This window comes from Anolis sagrei, chromosome 2 (assembly GCF_037176765.1).
Source record: "Anolis sagrei isolate rAnoSag1 chromosome 2, rAnoSag1.mat, whole genome shotgun sequence".
NCBI classification, from domain to species: Eukaryota; Metazoa; Chordata; class Lepidosauria; order Squamata; family Dactyloidae; genus Anolis; species Anolis sagrei.
This window is the reverse complement of record NC_090022.1, coordinates 245,527,203-245,544,033: the sequence shown is the minus strand read 5'-3', so window position 1 is coordinate 245,544,033 and position 16,831 is coordinate 245,527,203. Positions and strand designations below refer to the sequence as shown.

The window sequence follows — 16,831 nt, the reverse complement described above, 5'->3', positions numbered from 1 at the left end:
GACTAAATGTCCTGCTTTGCCTGGCATCTGGAAGGAAAGAGAGAGCAGCGGGGTGAATCAGTTGCCCCACATGCATCTCCCTTTTCGCAACGCTTTCCCCATCACATGGGAAAGCATTGCTTTGTGGAGAAGCCCCATGATGGCTCCACTGGAGCCAGCACAGCACAGGCAGCCTCCCATGTTGGGGGAAAGCGTCCAGCAATGCTTTCACCCCAGTTGTGGGTGGGACTCCACCAGAACTCACACAATGTCATGTGATGTCTTGCGTGGGGCTCCATCCTCTAGATGGGGTGAAAACATCCTAAGACGCTTATTTTGCCCCATCTGATGAAGTCCTTAATGTCTAAGAGCATCACGCATTGATGAAAGAGCCATTAGAGCTCCCCTTACAACACAAATACAGACACTCCTCTTATAAATTATCTTTATAAAAGGTTAACTTACAGATATCCACTGAATTCTTCTGATGGCTTACGCCAAACTGTTGTATCCTTCTGTAGAAGAAAATGAACATACATAATATTTTATTTATTTATTTACTCTATTTATATCCTACCTTTCTCTACCCTGAAGGGGACTCAAGGCAGCTTTACAAATGGCAACTATTTGTTGGCTTTAGATAACAGGAAAATAAATACCTTAAGTTTAAATTTAAAATTAGAATTAAAATGCACATTAAAACATATACACATTATTTAGTTTTTATTTAGTATTTAGACTTTTACTTATTATTTACATCTTGAAAAGAGCTAGCCAAATGAAAACACCATAAACAGTATTTCAAACAACAGAGCTCTCAGAAGAAAATTTTCAAATACAGTAATACAATCTTTCAGAAGCTGGCTGAGAACACAAACATTTATTCAGCAGCTATTTGTGGAGATCCAGCATTGCTACAGTGGTGGGCTTCCTTTCCTTTAGTATTCTATAGGATCTTAAGTTGGATCTTCACTGCCATATAATGCAGTTTGAAACTACATTATATGGTTAATACAGACACATACAATGCAGTTCAATGTAACTAAACTGACACTTTTTTTCAAATAAATCTTAACATCCACAGTATTCTGCAAATAACTGTGGGAATATGCTGTCTGAAAAGATGGTTCAGAAAAAAATTAAATAAAGCAATAATAACAAATCAAGAAAACAAGGCAAAGCATTCCTCATCAACAAGGCCATAGGAGGGAATATGTCAATAGACCTTGCATCCCAACATTAAAAAGGTAAAGGTTGTCCCCTGACATTAAGTCCAGTCATGTCTGACTCTGGGGTGTGGTGCTCATCTCCATTTCTAAGCCAAAGAGCCAGCGTTGTCCGTAGACACCTCCAAGGTCACGTGGCCGGCATGACTGCATGGAGCGCCAACATTACAATTCACTAATAAGGAAGCATCAGAGTTTATAACTGATAAGAATACTTAGATACTAGGAAACATGTATATTAATGCAATAGAAGACGAATCAAATTTTGGAACCTAACTAGGCAGGATTAGGTTAGTTTTTGAAGGCGTTTGCATAACAGGAAAGAAATGATACTATGCTTATGTGAGCTCTTGATTTCCATTGTCAGCTAAGGTAAAGGAGCCTTTCCAGGTTTAAGTTATGCAATCATCACATCACACTTTTTCTTTTAGTGTTCCACATTTTTAGTAAAATTCAGAATCACTCCCATCTGTTGTCCTATTTTTCTGTTCCCATCATGTGGAATTTTTAGCTCTGTACTCCAGAGAACACACAATTTGTTATCACAACAGATGAAGCTGCCCAAGTTATGCCACAGCAACTTACTGTTTTCTTAGCGACTCTCCATTCACTCTCATCAATGTTGTAGTACTGGATGACTGTATTTTTCAGTTTTGTGGCCACAGAAGCCACATCAGGAAAGTCTGCCATTCTTTTTTTCTGTAGAAAAGCAGGAGGCCAAAATTACAAGAGAGGAATTTCTTTCTTTTTTCCCAGTTTCCTGCACATTGTTGTTACCCTAATTGACCTGGCTGTATTTCCAGATTGCTCAACTACGTGACTCTTTTAGAGGAACATCTCCACAGCAAGATATGACTCTTTTAAAGGGTATTACATGAGAGAGCAGTGTGATGTAATAGTTTGTGTGTTTGGCTATAAGGGCTATGACTCTGAAGCCAAAGGTTCAAGTCCCAAAACCCCATTGAGTGATCTTAAGCAAACCCTAGAAAACCCTGCAATGAGGTCATTTTAGGGTCACCACATGTCGGAAACAACTTGAAGGCACACAACATGTTCTAAAGCAGTTTCTAACTGTAGTGTCACACAATCATGACATTCATGATGAAGAACTATGGAGAAGTGCTCTGCATATCAAAGCATCAACACTAAGAAAGGACCAATGTATTGGCCTAAGAAATCCAGCAAAGGATCACCGCCTTGTCGGGGCGCTGGAGCTTGAGCACCTCAATGATGTCATGAGCGAAAACGTGAAGGGACACCCAAGACGGGACGGTTGTGGCAGAGAGGTCAGACCAAGCGTGATCCCTGGGGAAGGCAATGGCAAACCACTCCAGTATCCTTGCCAAGAAAACTAAATGGACCAGTACAACCAGAGATATGTCGGTATGCCATTGGAAGATGGGACTCCCAGGTCGGAAGATGGCCAAAATGCTACTGGGGAGGAGCAGAGGATAAGTTCAACTAGCCCCAGATGTGATGACGCAGCTAGCTCAAAGCCGAAAGGAAGGCTAGCGGCCGACGGTACTGGAGGTGAACGACGAATCCGATGCTCTAAAGATCAACACACCATAGGAACCTGGAATGTAAGATCTATGAGCCAGGGCAAACTGGATGTTGTTATTGGTGAGATGTCAAGACTAAAGATAGACATTCTGGGGGTCAGCGAACTGAAATGGACTGGAATGGGCCACTTCACATCAGATGACCACAAGATCTACTACTGTGGACAAGAGGAACATAGAAGAAATGAAGTAGCCTTCATAATTAATAAGAAATTAGCTAAAGCGGTGCTTGGATACAACCCAAAAAATGACAGAATGATCTCAATTAGAGTGCAAGGAAAGCCTTTCAACATTACAGTGATCCAAATATACGCCCCAACCACAGCTGCTGAAGAAGCAGAAGTAGATCAGTTCTATGAGGATCTGCAGGACCTACTGGATAATACACCAAAAAGAGACATTATTTTCATTACAGGAGACTGGAATGCCAAGGTGGGAAGTCGAATGACAACTGGGATCACAGGCAAGCATGGTCTGGGAGAACAAAATGAAGCGGGACGCAGGCTGATAGAATTTTGCCAGGAAAACTCGCTGTGTATAACGAACACTCTCTTCCAACAACCTAAAAGACGGCTTTATACATGGACCTCACCAGATGGTCAACACCGAAATCAGATTGACTACATCCTTTGCAGCCAAAGGTGGCGGACATCCATCCAGTCGGTGAAAACAAGACCTGGGGCTGACTGTAGCTCAGATCACGAACTTCTTATTGCTCAGTTTAGAATAAAACTAAAGAGATCAGGGAAAATACACAGACCAGTTAGATATGATCTCACTAACATTCCTAGCGAATATACAGTGGAAGTGAAGAACAGATTTGAAGGACTAGATTTAGTAAACAGAGTCCCAGAAGAACTATGGACAGAAGTCCGCGACATTGTTAAGGAGACGGCAACAAAGTACGTCCCAAAGAAAAAGAAAACCAAGAAGGCAAAATGGTTGTCTGCTGAGACACTGGAAGTAGCCCAAGAAAGGAGGAAAGCAAAAGGAAACAGTGATAAGGGGAGATATGCCCAGTTACATGCGCAATTCCAGAGGTTAGCCAGAAGAGATAAGGAACTATTTTTAAATAAGCAATGCATGGAAGCGGAAGAAGACAACAGAATAGGAAGGACAAGAGACCTCTTCCAGAAAATTAGAAACATTGGAGGTAAATTTCAGGCAAAAATTGGTGTGATAAGAAACAAAGATGGCAGGGACCTAACAGAAGCTGAAGAGATCAAGAGAAGGTGGCGAGACTATACAGAAGATCTGTATAGGAAGGATAATAATATTGAGGATAGTTATGACGGTGTGGTGAATGAATTAGAACCAGACATCCTGAGGAGTGAGGTTCAATGGGCCTTAAGAAGCATTGCTAACAACAAGGCAACAGGAGATGACGGGATCCCAGCTGAACTGTTTAAAATCTTAAAAGATGATGCTGTCAAGGTGATGCATGCCATTTGCCAGCAAATATGGAAAACACAAGAATGGCCATCAGACTGGAAAAAATCAACTTATATCCCCATACCAAAAAAGGGAAATGCGAAAGACTGCTCCAACTTCCGTACAGTGGCCCTTATTTCTCATGCCAGTAAGGTAATGCTCAAGATCCTGCAAGGAAGACTCCAGCAATACATGGAACAAGAGTTGCCAGATGTTCAAGCTGGGTTTAGAAAAGGCAGAGGAACGAGAGACCAGATTGCCGATATCCGCTGGATAATGGAGAAAGGCAGGGAGTTTCAGAAAAACATCTACTTCTGCTTCATTGACTATTCTAAAGCCTTTGACTGCGTGGATCATAATAAATTGTGGCAAGTTCTTGAGGTTGGGATGGGCATTCCAAGCCACCTTGTCTCTCTCCTGAGGAATCTGTACAAGGACCAAGTAGCAACAGTCAGAACTGACCACGGAACAACAGACTGGTTCAAGATTGGGAAAGGCGTACGGCAAGACTGCATGCTCTCACCCAACCTTTTTAACTTGTATGCAGAACACATCATGCGATGTGCGGGCCTGGATGAATGCAAAGCTGGGGTGAAAATTGCTGGAAGAAATATTAACAACCTCAGATATGCAGATGACACCACTCTGATGGCCGAAAGCGAGGAGGAGCTGAGGAGCCTTCTAATCAAGGTGAAAGAAGAAAGCGCAAAAGCCGGGTTGCAGCTAAACGTCAAAAAAACCAAGATTATGGCAACAAGAATGATTGACAACTGGAAAATAGAGGGAGAAACCGTGGAGGCCGTGACAGACTTTGTATTTCTAGGTGCAAAGATTACTGCAGATGCAGACTGTAGCCAGGAAATCAGAAGACGCTTACTTCTTGGGAGGAGAGCAATGTCCAGTCTCGATAAAATAGTGAAGAGTAGAGACATCAGACTGGCAACAAAGATCCGCCTAGTCAAAGCCATGGTATTCCCTGTAGTCACCTACGGATGTGAGAGCTGGACCTTAGGGAAGGCTGAGCGAAGGAAGATCGATGCTTTTGAGCTGTGGTGTTGGAGGAAAGTGCTGAGAGTGCCTTGGACTGCGAGAAGATCCAACCAGTCCATCCTCCAGGAAATAAAGCCCGACTGCTCACTGGAGGGAAAGATACTGGAGACAAAGTTGAAGTACTTTGGCCACATCATGAGGAGACAGGAAAGTCTAGAGAAGACAATTATGCTGGGGAAAGTGGAAGGCAAAAGGAAGAGGGGCCGACCAAGGGCAAGATGGATGGATGGCATCCTTGAAGTGACTGGACTGACCTTGAGGGAGCTGGGGGTGGTAACAGCTGACAGGGAGCTCTGGCGTGGGCTGGTCCATGAGGTCACGAAGAGTCGGAGACGACTGAACGAATGAACAACAACAACAAGAAATCCAGCCCAATTTCACATTTGTTACATATGGACTTCAGCATTTAGGTGCTAAGATTTCCACTAACTGTTGTAGCCACATGCTTTAATGTTGATTCCAACTTATGGGAACCCTTCCATAAGATTCTCTTGGCAAGATTAAAGGCTCTTCCAGACAGGCCCTATATCCCAGTATCTGTTCCCCGGTTTTCTGCTTTAAACTGGAATATATGACTCAGCATTGCCAGATAATCTGGGATAAACAGAAAACCTGGGATCAGGTTCTGGGATATAGGGTCTGTCTGGAAGGGCCCTTATTCAGAGGAGGTTTGCTCTCCTGTCCAAGATCACCCAGTAAGTTTCCATGTCTGAGTGGGGATCTGAACCTCAGTCTCCCAGAGTTGTAGTCCAACACTCAAACCACCACAACAGAGCCCACCCTTAGACAATAGCATAAGTTCAGGCTTCTATCCCTCTGTGGTGTGAAAGTAACAAAGCAAATGGCAGCCACGGTCGCAGTGTGACTCATGAGATCAGGCCACCAGTGACATCAGGCCAGTTCATCAGAGAAGATTACGAAATGATCAAAACAAAGACAGCTAATAGGCCCAGTACTCAGACAGGAGATTAAATATGAGACTATACAAATGGTCTAGACCAGGGGTGCACCCACTGTACAATTAATGTACTTTGACACCATTTTAACAGCTATGGCTCAATTTTTATTTTGAGGAATCAAAAATGAAATGTACAGTGCTATCATTATAGAATCCTGGGAGCTGGAGTTTGGTAAGATACGTACCAACACCCTTTGGAAGAGAAGACTAAAGACCTTTCAAAACGGCAACTTCTATGCTTCCATAGCTTTGAGCCTTGGAAGTTAAAGTGTTGTCAAACTGCATTAATTTTGCAGTGTAGATCAGGTATGGACAAACCCAGGCCTGGGGACTGGATGCAACCCCTTGGACTTCTTTTTATCAGGCCCTCTGCTCTTTCACCATCCTATCTTTCCTTCCTTCTCTCTTTTCTTCCTCCTTCCTTCCCTCTCTCTCTCCTTCCTTCCTTATTTATTTATTTATTTATTTGCTTCACTTTTATACCGCATTTTTCAGCCCTTGACAGGCGACTCAATGGGGTTTACAGTGCAATTTTAAAACACAACAATACAACAACAGGGACGACAACGTCATTCCACAACAGTTAACATCAGACAAGACAAATCAACAAACAACATATATAATGCCTCCGTTAAGTCAGATCCATTCTCATAGTCATTGTGCCGTTCCTATGTTCAATTACCGTCTTCCTTAATTAGTTGCATTGCCTCGCCAAACGCTTGTTCGTAAAGCCAGGTCTTGACCATTCTCCGAAACGCCAGCAACGAAGGTGCCTGTCTGATGTCTGCTGGCAAGGCATTCCATAGCCGAGGGGCCACCACTGAGAAGGCCCTGTCTCTCGTCCCCGCCAAGCGCACCTGTGACGCGGGCGGGATCGAGAGCAGGGCCTCCCCAGACGATCTTAATGTTCTAGTCGGTTCATAAGTGGAAATGCGTTCGGAGAGGTAAGCGGGGCCAGAACCGTTTAGGGCTTTATAGGCCAAGGCCAGCACCTTGAATTGAGCCCGGTAGCGGATTGGCACCAGTGGAGCTGGCTCAACAGAGGAGTGGTGTGCTCCCTGAGTGCCGCTCCTGTTAGCAACCTGGCTGCCGAGCGCTGGACCATCTGAAGCTTCCGGGCCGTCTTCAAGGGCAACCCCACGTAGAGCGCGTTGCAGTAATCAATCCGGGATGTAACCAGAGCGTGGACCACCGTGGCCAAGTCCGACTTCCCAAGGTACGGGCGCAGCTGGCGCACAAGTTTGAGTTGTGCAAATGCTCCCCTGGACACCGCCGAGACCTGGGGATCCAAGCTTAGCGAGGAGTCCAGGATCACACCCAAGCTGCGAACCTGCGTCTTCAGGGGGAGTGTAACCCCGTCCAACACAGGCTGTAACCCTATACCCTGTTCGGCCTTCCGACTGACCAGGAGTGCCTCTGTCTTATCTGGATTCAATTTCAATTTGTTCGCCCTCATCCAGTCCGACACAGCGGCCAAACAACGGTTCAGGACCTGAACAGCCTCCTTAGTAGTAGGTGGGAAGGAGTGACAGAGTTGGACGTCATCTGCGTACAGATAACACCGCACCCCGAAACTCCGGATGATCTCTCCCAACGGCTTCATGTAGATGTTAAATAACATGGGGGACAATATTGAGCCCTGCGGAACCCCACAAGTCAATGGTTGTGAGGTAGAGCAGTTGTCCCCCAGCAACACCTTCTGAGTACGATCCTCTAGGAAGGACCTAAGCCACTGCAGAGCAGTGCCACCAAGGCCCATTCCCGCGAGGCGTCTCAGAAGGATACCGTGGTCGACGGTATCGAAGGCCGCTGAGAGGTCCAGCAGAACTAACAGGGACACACTCCCCCTGTCTAGCTCCCTGCGCAGATCATCCACTAAGGCGACCAAGGCTGTCTCGGTACCATGTCCCGGCCTGAAACCAGACTGTGCCGGATCTAGATAATCAGTGTCTACCAAGAATGCCTGGAGTTGTGAGGCCACCACACGTTCCAGGACTTTGCCCAAAAAGGGAAGATTGGAAACAGGCCGAAAGTTGACGAATTGAGTGGGATCCAGTGATGGTTTCTTCAACAGCGGTTTTATCACAGCTTGTTTTAAGCTGGCTGGAATTATGCCTTCCTGAAGGGAGGCATTAACCACCACCTCCACCCACTCGGCCAATCCCCCTCTGGCCTCCTTTAGAAGCCAGGATGGGCAGGGGTCTAGGATGCATGTGGTAGCTCTCATTCCTCCAAGCATCTTGTCCACATCCTCAGGTTTCACCAACTGAAATGAATCCAACGAAATCGGATAAGCAGATGCTCGTGTTACATCCTCTGAGACTGCCGTTAACATGGTGTCCAGGTCAGAACGGATCAAAGCGACTTTGTCCGCAAAGAACCGAGCAAATGCTTCACAGCGGGCCATCGAGTTGTCAGGGTTCCCATCCGACATGGTGGGATTTAATAGACCTCTGACAACTCGAAACAGCTCCGCCGGACGGTTCTTTGCGGACGCAATATTGGCCGCAAAGAACAACTTCTTTGCCGCCTTTATTGCCACGGCATATGCCCTGAGAAGGGCGACATACCGTGTTCAATTTAACTCGCTCGGGTCCGAACGCCACACGCGCTCTAGTCTCCTCTTCCTTCGCTTCATTGCTGCCAGCTCCTCAGTGAACCAAGGAGCTGGTTTAGCTCGGCTACTTGAGAGGGGACATTCCGGAGCAATCGTGTCTATTGCCCTAGTCATCTCCCTATTCCAGAGAGACACCAGGGCATCGACAGGGTCACCAACCGAGGAAGCGGGAAAATCCCCAAGAGCCGTCAGGAATCCATTCGGATCCATAAGCCTCCTGGGGCGGACCAACTTAATGGGTCCCCCACCTCTGCAGAGTTGGGAGGTGCAGTAAGTCTAAAGCTGACCAGATAGTGGTCGGTCCATGGCAACGGAGAGATGGATAACTCCTCAACACCGCCATTCTGCTCCCATCCCTGACAGAAAACCAAGTCCAGTGTGTGTCCAGCACTGTGAGTGGGGCCAGATATCTGTTGGGACAGCCCCATGGTTGCCATGGAAGACATGAAGTCCTGAGCCGCTCCTACTAGGGTAGTCTCGGCATGTACATTGAAGTCCCCCAGCACAAGAAGCCGTTGGGACTCCAATGCCAGGCTCGAGACCACCCCTGCTAGCTCAGGTAGGGAGACCGTAGTGCAGCGAGGTGGGCGGTACACTAACAGAATCCCTATTCTATCCCGGTCACCCACCTTCAGGTAGACACATTCAAAATTAGTTGACTGTGGGATGGGGCCTCTGGTCAGGGGAATAGAATTCTTATAGACAACCGCAACTCCGCCTCCCCGCCCTCCAGGTCTCGATTGGTACTGTACGGAGAAACCTGGTGGACAAAGCTGGGTCAAATTTACTCCTCCGGCTTCATCCAACCAGGTCTCCGTAATGCACGCCAGATCTGCCCGCTCCTCCAGAATTATATCTTGGATGAAAGATGTTTTTCCGTTGACAGATCTGGCATTCAACAGCACCACCTTCAACCCAGAGGGACCGCCATCCTTGGTACACCCACTTACCTTGTCAGGAGACCGATTACAAGTTCTTAAATTTCTTTTTCTATCCCTAGGCCGAATTTGAGTTATTATAAATTTCTCGTTATCTCTAGGCCGAATTAGCGGTCTCCCTTTCCCGCATCTCCGCCTCCCCGTTATGGTTTCTATGGGGACCCCTCGGCCAATGGAATACCTCTCCTCGTCCATATTGCACTTCAATTTTGTGGCTTCATCCCATAATTCTTTCCAGATTATTTGTTTTAATGACTTCTCTTTGTGCCATACAACCTCCTTCCAGTTCTTTCCTAACCTTGCAATGCTATTTCTAAGATCTAGCCCCCCACTCCACCCTCTATTCCCTTCCCAGTTTATCAACAATGTTGTTAACAAATACCAAAGGATGAGAGCCGACATGGATAACAGCGCTGGGGCAACGTTGGTACAGGTCACTAGCTTCAAGTATCAGCAGGTGTTAAAGTGCAAGATGCAATAAAGTGCTTTAATCTAACCCGTTGGTAACAGTTAAAGTGCTGTAATGGAGGCTTAATGGCATTAAAGTGCAAGGATTAAAGTGCACTTAGCATTGAGGTAACCAAGATCTAAAGTGCAAATTATGCCAGGTAGCTTAAAGTGCTGGCAGACGGAGAAATTGGCAGCGTTGGTCAAGATGGTCATAATAATAGTAATGTATCAACAGTGCAACAAGATGTATTCGTATAGTCAATCCTCAATTATAGTTAAGACTGATTCCCATTTAGCCCCCCTCCCCCCAATGCATCAACATAGGGCAGAGTCAAGGGTAAAGATCTTATGAGAATCCATAAGACGATAGAACTTTACAAAGAATGATGGATAAGGGCTCTAATGGCTACTCGAATCTGATGCTGGTTGATGATGTGATGTTGAGTTGGTAACGTTTCTTCCGGAATGGAGGCGATAGATGAAGGATGACAACAGATGGTATCTCAAAAAAGGCGGCTGATGGTAACTCTGTAACAGCAGCTATGACTCCAGCCAACCAAGCGATGAACTTCCACCTCAAGATGGTGGTATCCTTTAATAATGACCAGAATAAAGGTCACGAGGGGAACTGCTACGCTCCAGATGTCTGCTCTGTTGGTCAGGTTCACTCAGGTTTCCTTTCCACCCCTTCGCCCTTCCCTCTTTCCTCCCTCCTTACTTCTCATTCTCCCTCCCTCTCTCCTTCCTTCCTTCCTTCCTTCCTTTTTGTCTTTCCTTCATTCTCTCTTTCCTCCCTCCCTCCATTCTCTTCCACCTTAGTCTTCCTCTTTTCCTTCCTCCTTTCTTCCTGGGGAATGTTTAGCTGGGAGAAGACAAGATAGAGAGAGGGAACTGGAGAACCATGTTTCAAGATTTAAAAGGGTGTCCTATTGAGGAGGATGAGGAGGAGGAGGGGGGAAACTGATTTTCTGCTGCTCTAGAGACCAGGGCACAGGGGAGAAATGGCTTCAAATGGCAGGGAAAGAGATTTGATTGAAAAGATTAGGAAGAACTTCCTGAGAGTATGAGCTGTTGGAGAGTGGCATAGTCTGCCTTGGAGTGTGGTGGAGTCTATTCTAGCTCTAGGATTTTAGGTTTATATATCAGGAGTAGGAAATATGGGGACTAATGGATACATTTTTCCATTCCCACCCAACATCTCATCCTGACCAAGGCTAATCTGTTTGGAATCCAAATGTTTCCCGTCGTTCCTTCACTTTCTGCCTCCAAAAGGGGAAGAAAGGGCGGGGAGGGAGCTTAGGGGGAACCCCCCTCCTCCCGGCCCGCCCACCCCACTCTGGCCCACCATTCGGCTCCCAAGTCAGAAAGTTTGCCCATGCGTGGTGTAGATGCAACCTAAGTTTTCTGAACCCTAGATATGCTTACTAGGGAACAAAGAAGTTTTACTCTCACCCCAGAGTGAAGGGTGGCAGAACCAGAGAAAACTAGTCTTTGAATCAAAAGCATTCACAAAAAGTAATTCACATTTTAAAAAATATTAATGTGCCTCTTAAAACAGATATTGAAATACTTTTACTTTCATTCAGGATGTGTTAACAAGACTGTTTCTCACTTGATGGTTCATATAAAAATGTAACTTCAGCATATTCAGGTATAAGCGACCGTAATAATAATAAATATTACAACAATGTGAGTTCATCACATATACACAGTCACCCACGCATTTTTTTACCACATGTACACTCATTGCACATGACTGTGTGCATATGCTAAAATAAAATTATTTCCAGCATGGGAAAATCATTGTGTGCAAAGAAGCCCTTCCTCCCTTGGCCCATGGGGTTGCAAATAGATTGCATACATTAATTATGTATGAAGCTGCTTTTACAGTTCTTTCTCAAGAGGGAAATGAAACCTGCAGTGAAAGGCAAAAGATTTAAGATAGAGACAACAGACTCAGAAAGGAGCTGTTCTGGTTTTAGGTTGCGTATTTGAAGGGCTGGCTGCAGGCCTGTAGGCAGGATTTCAATTCGAGGGGGGGTGAGTTTTTTTCAGGGGGGGTTTCAGGGGGGGCTGAGTTTCGGGGGGGCTGAGTCTGAGTGAAAGAGGGTCTAGCAAACCTTTTGTATCATTACCCCAATACCCCCATGCATATGGGATATATTGAGTATGGTGATCAGATCATGATATGAATAAACATAACAGTTTAAATAATGCACCAGTAAGGCCTTTTCGCAAACCACCATGAGAATTTCGGGAGGGGCTGAAGCCCCTCAAGCCCCCCCCCCCCCACGGCTACATGCCTGGCTGGCTGTCATTCGATTATAGAAACGGAGCAATGTCAGTGCATGCACGAGGACTTGAAAGCAAAACCCATCACACCGAAAGAGCCATATTACGAAGATAATGTACCCCAAGTAAATATAGGCTGCAATGTTCTGTACATCATCCTAGCAATAAGCCCCATCAGGGTGACGAGTTTTATTTTCAAGTTCTCATGCATAATTTCTATTGAATGCATATATACACACACACACACACACTCACACATACACACACGACAGAAATAAATATTCTCAAGCAAATGAGAGAAAAGAACAGGAGGAATCTTTTGAAATTAGGCCTGCAATCTGCCATTTTTAGAAAGACTTGCATTAAAATAATATATTGGTATGTTTAAGTTTGCATTGCAAATAATGGGACATTATTTTAAACTTTTTTTAAAAAAAATCCTACATAAACAGTTCAGCCATACTTATCTGATTGTTGAAACCTGCCTCCTGAGATTTAGCCAGCTAATTTTGCTACCCTTAGCATAATGAAAAGAGGCTGACACAGAAGTAAATTCCACCAGATTCTATTGCACTACTATGTACTATTTTGTACTACTTCAGCTTCTGCACACTAAACAGGAAGATGAGAATGTAAGAAAAGTCATGCTGGGTCAACCCAAAGGCCTAACTGATCCACTAGTATATTGTTCTCCTGCCTCCCATCAAAACCTCATCGAAAGTGTGTGGCGATGGCTTCCATGTCTGTGGCTTGGTGAATTAGACTCTAAACCAGGCATGGGCAAACATTTGGCCCTCCAGGTGTTTGGACTTCAACTCCCAGAATTCCTAACAGCCAGTAGGCTGTTAGGAATTCTGGGAGTTGAAGTCCAAAACACCTGGAGGGCCAAATGTTTGCCCATGCCTGCTCTAAAGAACCTGTCCAAGCTATTTTAAGGATCACTCAGCATCCATCAGTGCATCTACTCTAGAAATAATGCAATCTGACACCACTTTAAACCACCATGGCTTAATGCTATGGAATCCTGGGAGCTGTAGTTTGATGAGGAACCAGCACTCTTGGAACCGTAACCATGATCCCATAAATGCCATTGTTATTGTTTTATATACTAATATACTGTTGTATTTTATGTGTGTTGCACCTTTGAGTACTTTTGTGAGTCGCCCTTCAAGGAGATGGTGGTGGGATATAAATAAAGTTGTTGTTGTTGCTGTTATAGCCATGAGCCATGGCAGTTAAAATGATGTCAAATTGTATTAATTCTACAGTGTAGATGCACCCTAAGATAGCACTTTGGAAGTTCAGACTAAGTACCCATCCCACTTGCCAATGCACAAGAGCACCCTTCTTTCTCTTTCCCAGCAACTGGCATTTAGAGATACAGCATCTCCAATATTAAAGGTGAAACAAAGCAATGATGGTGACTAACTGCAATTAGTTATCATTATCCTCCATAAACAACACAACTATTACAACATGCAGCCATTGCAACATGCATAGTAGATAGTTCTATCTCTTGATAAGGCTGACCTTGCACTCACCATGGGTTTGGTTTTATGGCATGACTGGCAAGGAAGTGGCACGGACGGATAAACAAAACCAAGGGCCCTTCCACACAGCCACCAGATTTTTTTTTTGTCGTGTCAGGAGAGACTTGAGAAACTGCAAGGTGCCCCCGTTGGCGCAATGGGTTAAACCCTTATGCCGGCAGGACTGAAGACCGACAGGTTGCAGGTTCGAATATGGGGAGAGTGCAAATGAGCTCCCTCTATTAGCTCCAGCTCCTCATGTGGGGACATGAGAGAAGCCTCCCACAAAGATGGTAACAGATCAAAACATCTGGGCATCCCCTGGGCAACGTCCTTGCAAATGGCCAATTCTCTCACACCAGAAGCGACTTGCAGTATCAATGCAGATAATCCACAATATCTGCTTTGAACTGGGTTATCTGAGCGCACACTGCCATATATTCCAGTTCAAAACAGATGTGAAGTTGTATATAGCTTTGGGGAAGGGGCCTAGTGGCCCTTCCACTCAGCAGTATAACCCAGAATATCAAGGCAGAATAACCCACAATATCTGCTTTGAACTGGAATATATGGCAGTGTGGAGCCATTTTGTCGTGTCAGGAGAGACTTGAGAAACTGCAAGGTGCCCCCGTTGGTGCAATGGGTTAAACCCTTATGCCGGCAGGACTGAAGACCGACAGGTTGCAGGTTCGAATCTGAGGAGAACACGGATAAGCTCCCTCTGTCAGCTCCAACTCCCCATGCAGGGACATGAGAGAAGCCTCCCACAAGGATGGTAAAACATCAAAAACATCTGGGCATCCCCTGGAATTGGCATCCTTGCAGATGGCCAATTCTCTCACACCAGAAGTGACTTGCAGTTTTTCAAGTTGCTCTTGACACAAAAAAGCAGATATTGTGGGATTTTCTGCCTTGATGTTGTTATTTATTTGTTCAGTTACTTCCAACTATTTGTGACCTCATGGACCAGCCCACTCCAGAGCTCCCTGTCAGCCGTCACCACCCCCAACTCCTTCAAGGTCAAACCACTCACTTCAAGGATACCATTCATCCATCTTGCCCTTGGTCGGCCCCTCTTTCTTTTTCCTTCCATTTTCCTGAGCATCATTGTCTTCTCTAAGCTTTCCTGTCTTCTGCCTTGGCTGTGTGGAAGGGTCCTAGGTTATCTGAGTCCACTGCCATATATTCCAGTTCAAAGCAGATATTGTGGGATTTCCTGCCTTGATATCCTGGGTTATATGCCTGTGTGGAAGGACCCCTGAGCTTGTTTTCCACTGCTCTGGAGGCTATGGCATGGAGCAATGGATTCAAATTGCAAAAGAGAAGATTCCACCTAAACATTTGGAGGAACTTCCTGAGAGTAAGAGCTGTTTGGCAGCAGAATATGCTGCTTTGGGGTGTAGTGGAGTGTCCATCTCAGAATGCTTTTATGTAGAGACCAGATGGCCATCTGTCGGGGGTGATTGAATTGTGCATTTCCTGCATGACAGGGGGTTGGAATGGATGGCCCTTGGGATGAGAATATTGGCATCTTTTGTCCAAACAACTCAACCCAAGGCCTAGCAAGGGAGAGCAGCTGTGAGTTGGGAATGCAAGCGATGGGAATGGAGCCACACTATTTTCCCTTTCGAAATATTCCCTCCCAGCACCAGCACTTTGTGCAATCCCCATGTTTGTTATGTAAAGGCATTCCCGACCTAGTTTTGCATAGCTGTTTAATTGTCCCTTGCTGGAGTTGATAGAATCATAGAGTTGGAAGAGACCTCATGGGCCATCCAGTCCAACCCCATTCTGCCAAGAAGCAGGAAAATTGCATTCAAAACACCCCCGACAGATGGCCATCCAGCCTCTGTTTAATGTGTTGTTCCCATACACAAGAGCACTAAAGGGAAATCATAGAACATAAAGTATTATATGTGGCACATCTGGACTTTAAGAAGGGTCTAAGCCAAGCCTGGGCCAACTTGCGCCCTCCAGATGTTTTGGACTCCATCTCCCACCATTCCTAACAGCCTCAGGCCCCTCCCTTTTGCCGCATCATCCCTCCCATCCCAGCGCACCTGTCCCGGATTATCTCACCTGGATCTCAGCTCCCACAGGGCTCTTCTGACCCCGAAGCGCCGGCTCAGGACAGGCTTGTTTCCTTCTGTTCCTTCTCCTACTCCTCTCGCCCGGTGGAGCTGCCCATGCTCTCAGCCAATCGGAGCCCAGCCGGCATCCCGCTCTCAACCAATAGCAGCGCGCCCTCCTCTTTCCTGGCCAGCTGTGCTCCCAGCGTCAGTATCGACCCAGGAGAGACTCATGGATTAAGCCACGCTAGCCGGTCCCTCGGAGCGTCCTCATTGGCTGTTGGTGGGAGTTAGGCGGGACGGGGCGCGGTGATTGGCCAACGCGAAGATGGAGTGACAAAGTGGGTGAAGATATGCAAAGTGTGTTATTGTAAAGAGGAACCAAAAAGGAGTTTAAGGCGGGGCTACAGGTGCTTTTATAGGGGAGGATCTGTCATGTGCTGCTTACATCAGTTTGTTGCTATTTCTGCTGCTGCTGCTGTTCATAGATCCCTTCCACACAGCTGAATAAAATCCCACATTATCTGCTTTGAACTGGAATATATGGCAGTGTGGACTCAGGGCCCTTCCACTCAGCCCTATATCCCAGAAGATCTAGGCAGAAAATCCCACAATATCTGCTTTGAACTGGGTTATCTGAGTCCATACTCAGATAATCTGGGATTTCCTGCCTTGATATTCTGGAATATAGGGCTATGTGGAAGGGCCCTGAGTCCACACTCAGATGATG

General features: G+C 45.9%; 1 protein-coding gene across 1 annotated transcript in view; it reads right to left on the bottom strand.

Moving 5' to 3' along the window:
• Positions 1–16,313, bottom strand: part of STARD4 (StAR related lipid transfer domain containing 4) — a 29,155-nt gene extending 12,842 nt beyond the window's left edge. Inside the window, exons 1-3 of the mRNA XM_060761892.2 lie at positions 16,112–16,313; positions 1,791–1,904; positions 445–494 (exon numbers count right to left, since the gene is read on the bottom strand). Of these exons, the coding sequence (XP_060617875.2) occupies positions 445–494; positions 1,791–1,895 (155 nt within the window). The 5' untranslated portion in view covers positions 1,896–1,904; positions 16,112–16,313. The remainder of the gene's footprint in view (positions 1–444; positions 495–1,790; positions 1,905–16,111) is intronic.
• Between the last annotated feature and the right edge of the window lie 518 nt (positions 16,314–16,831).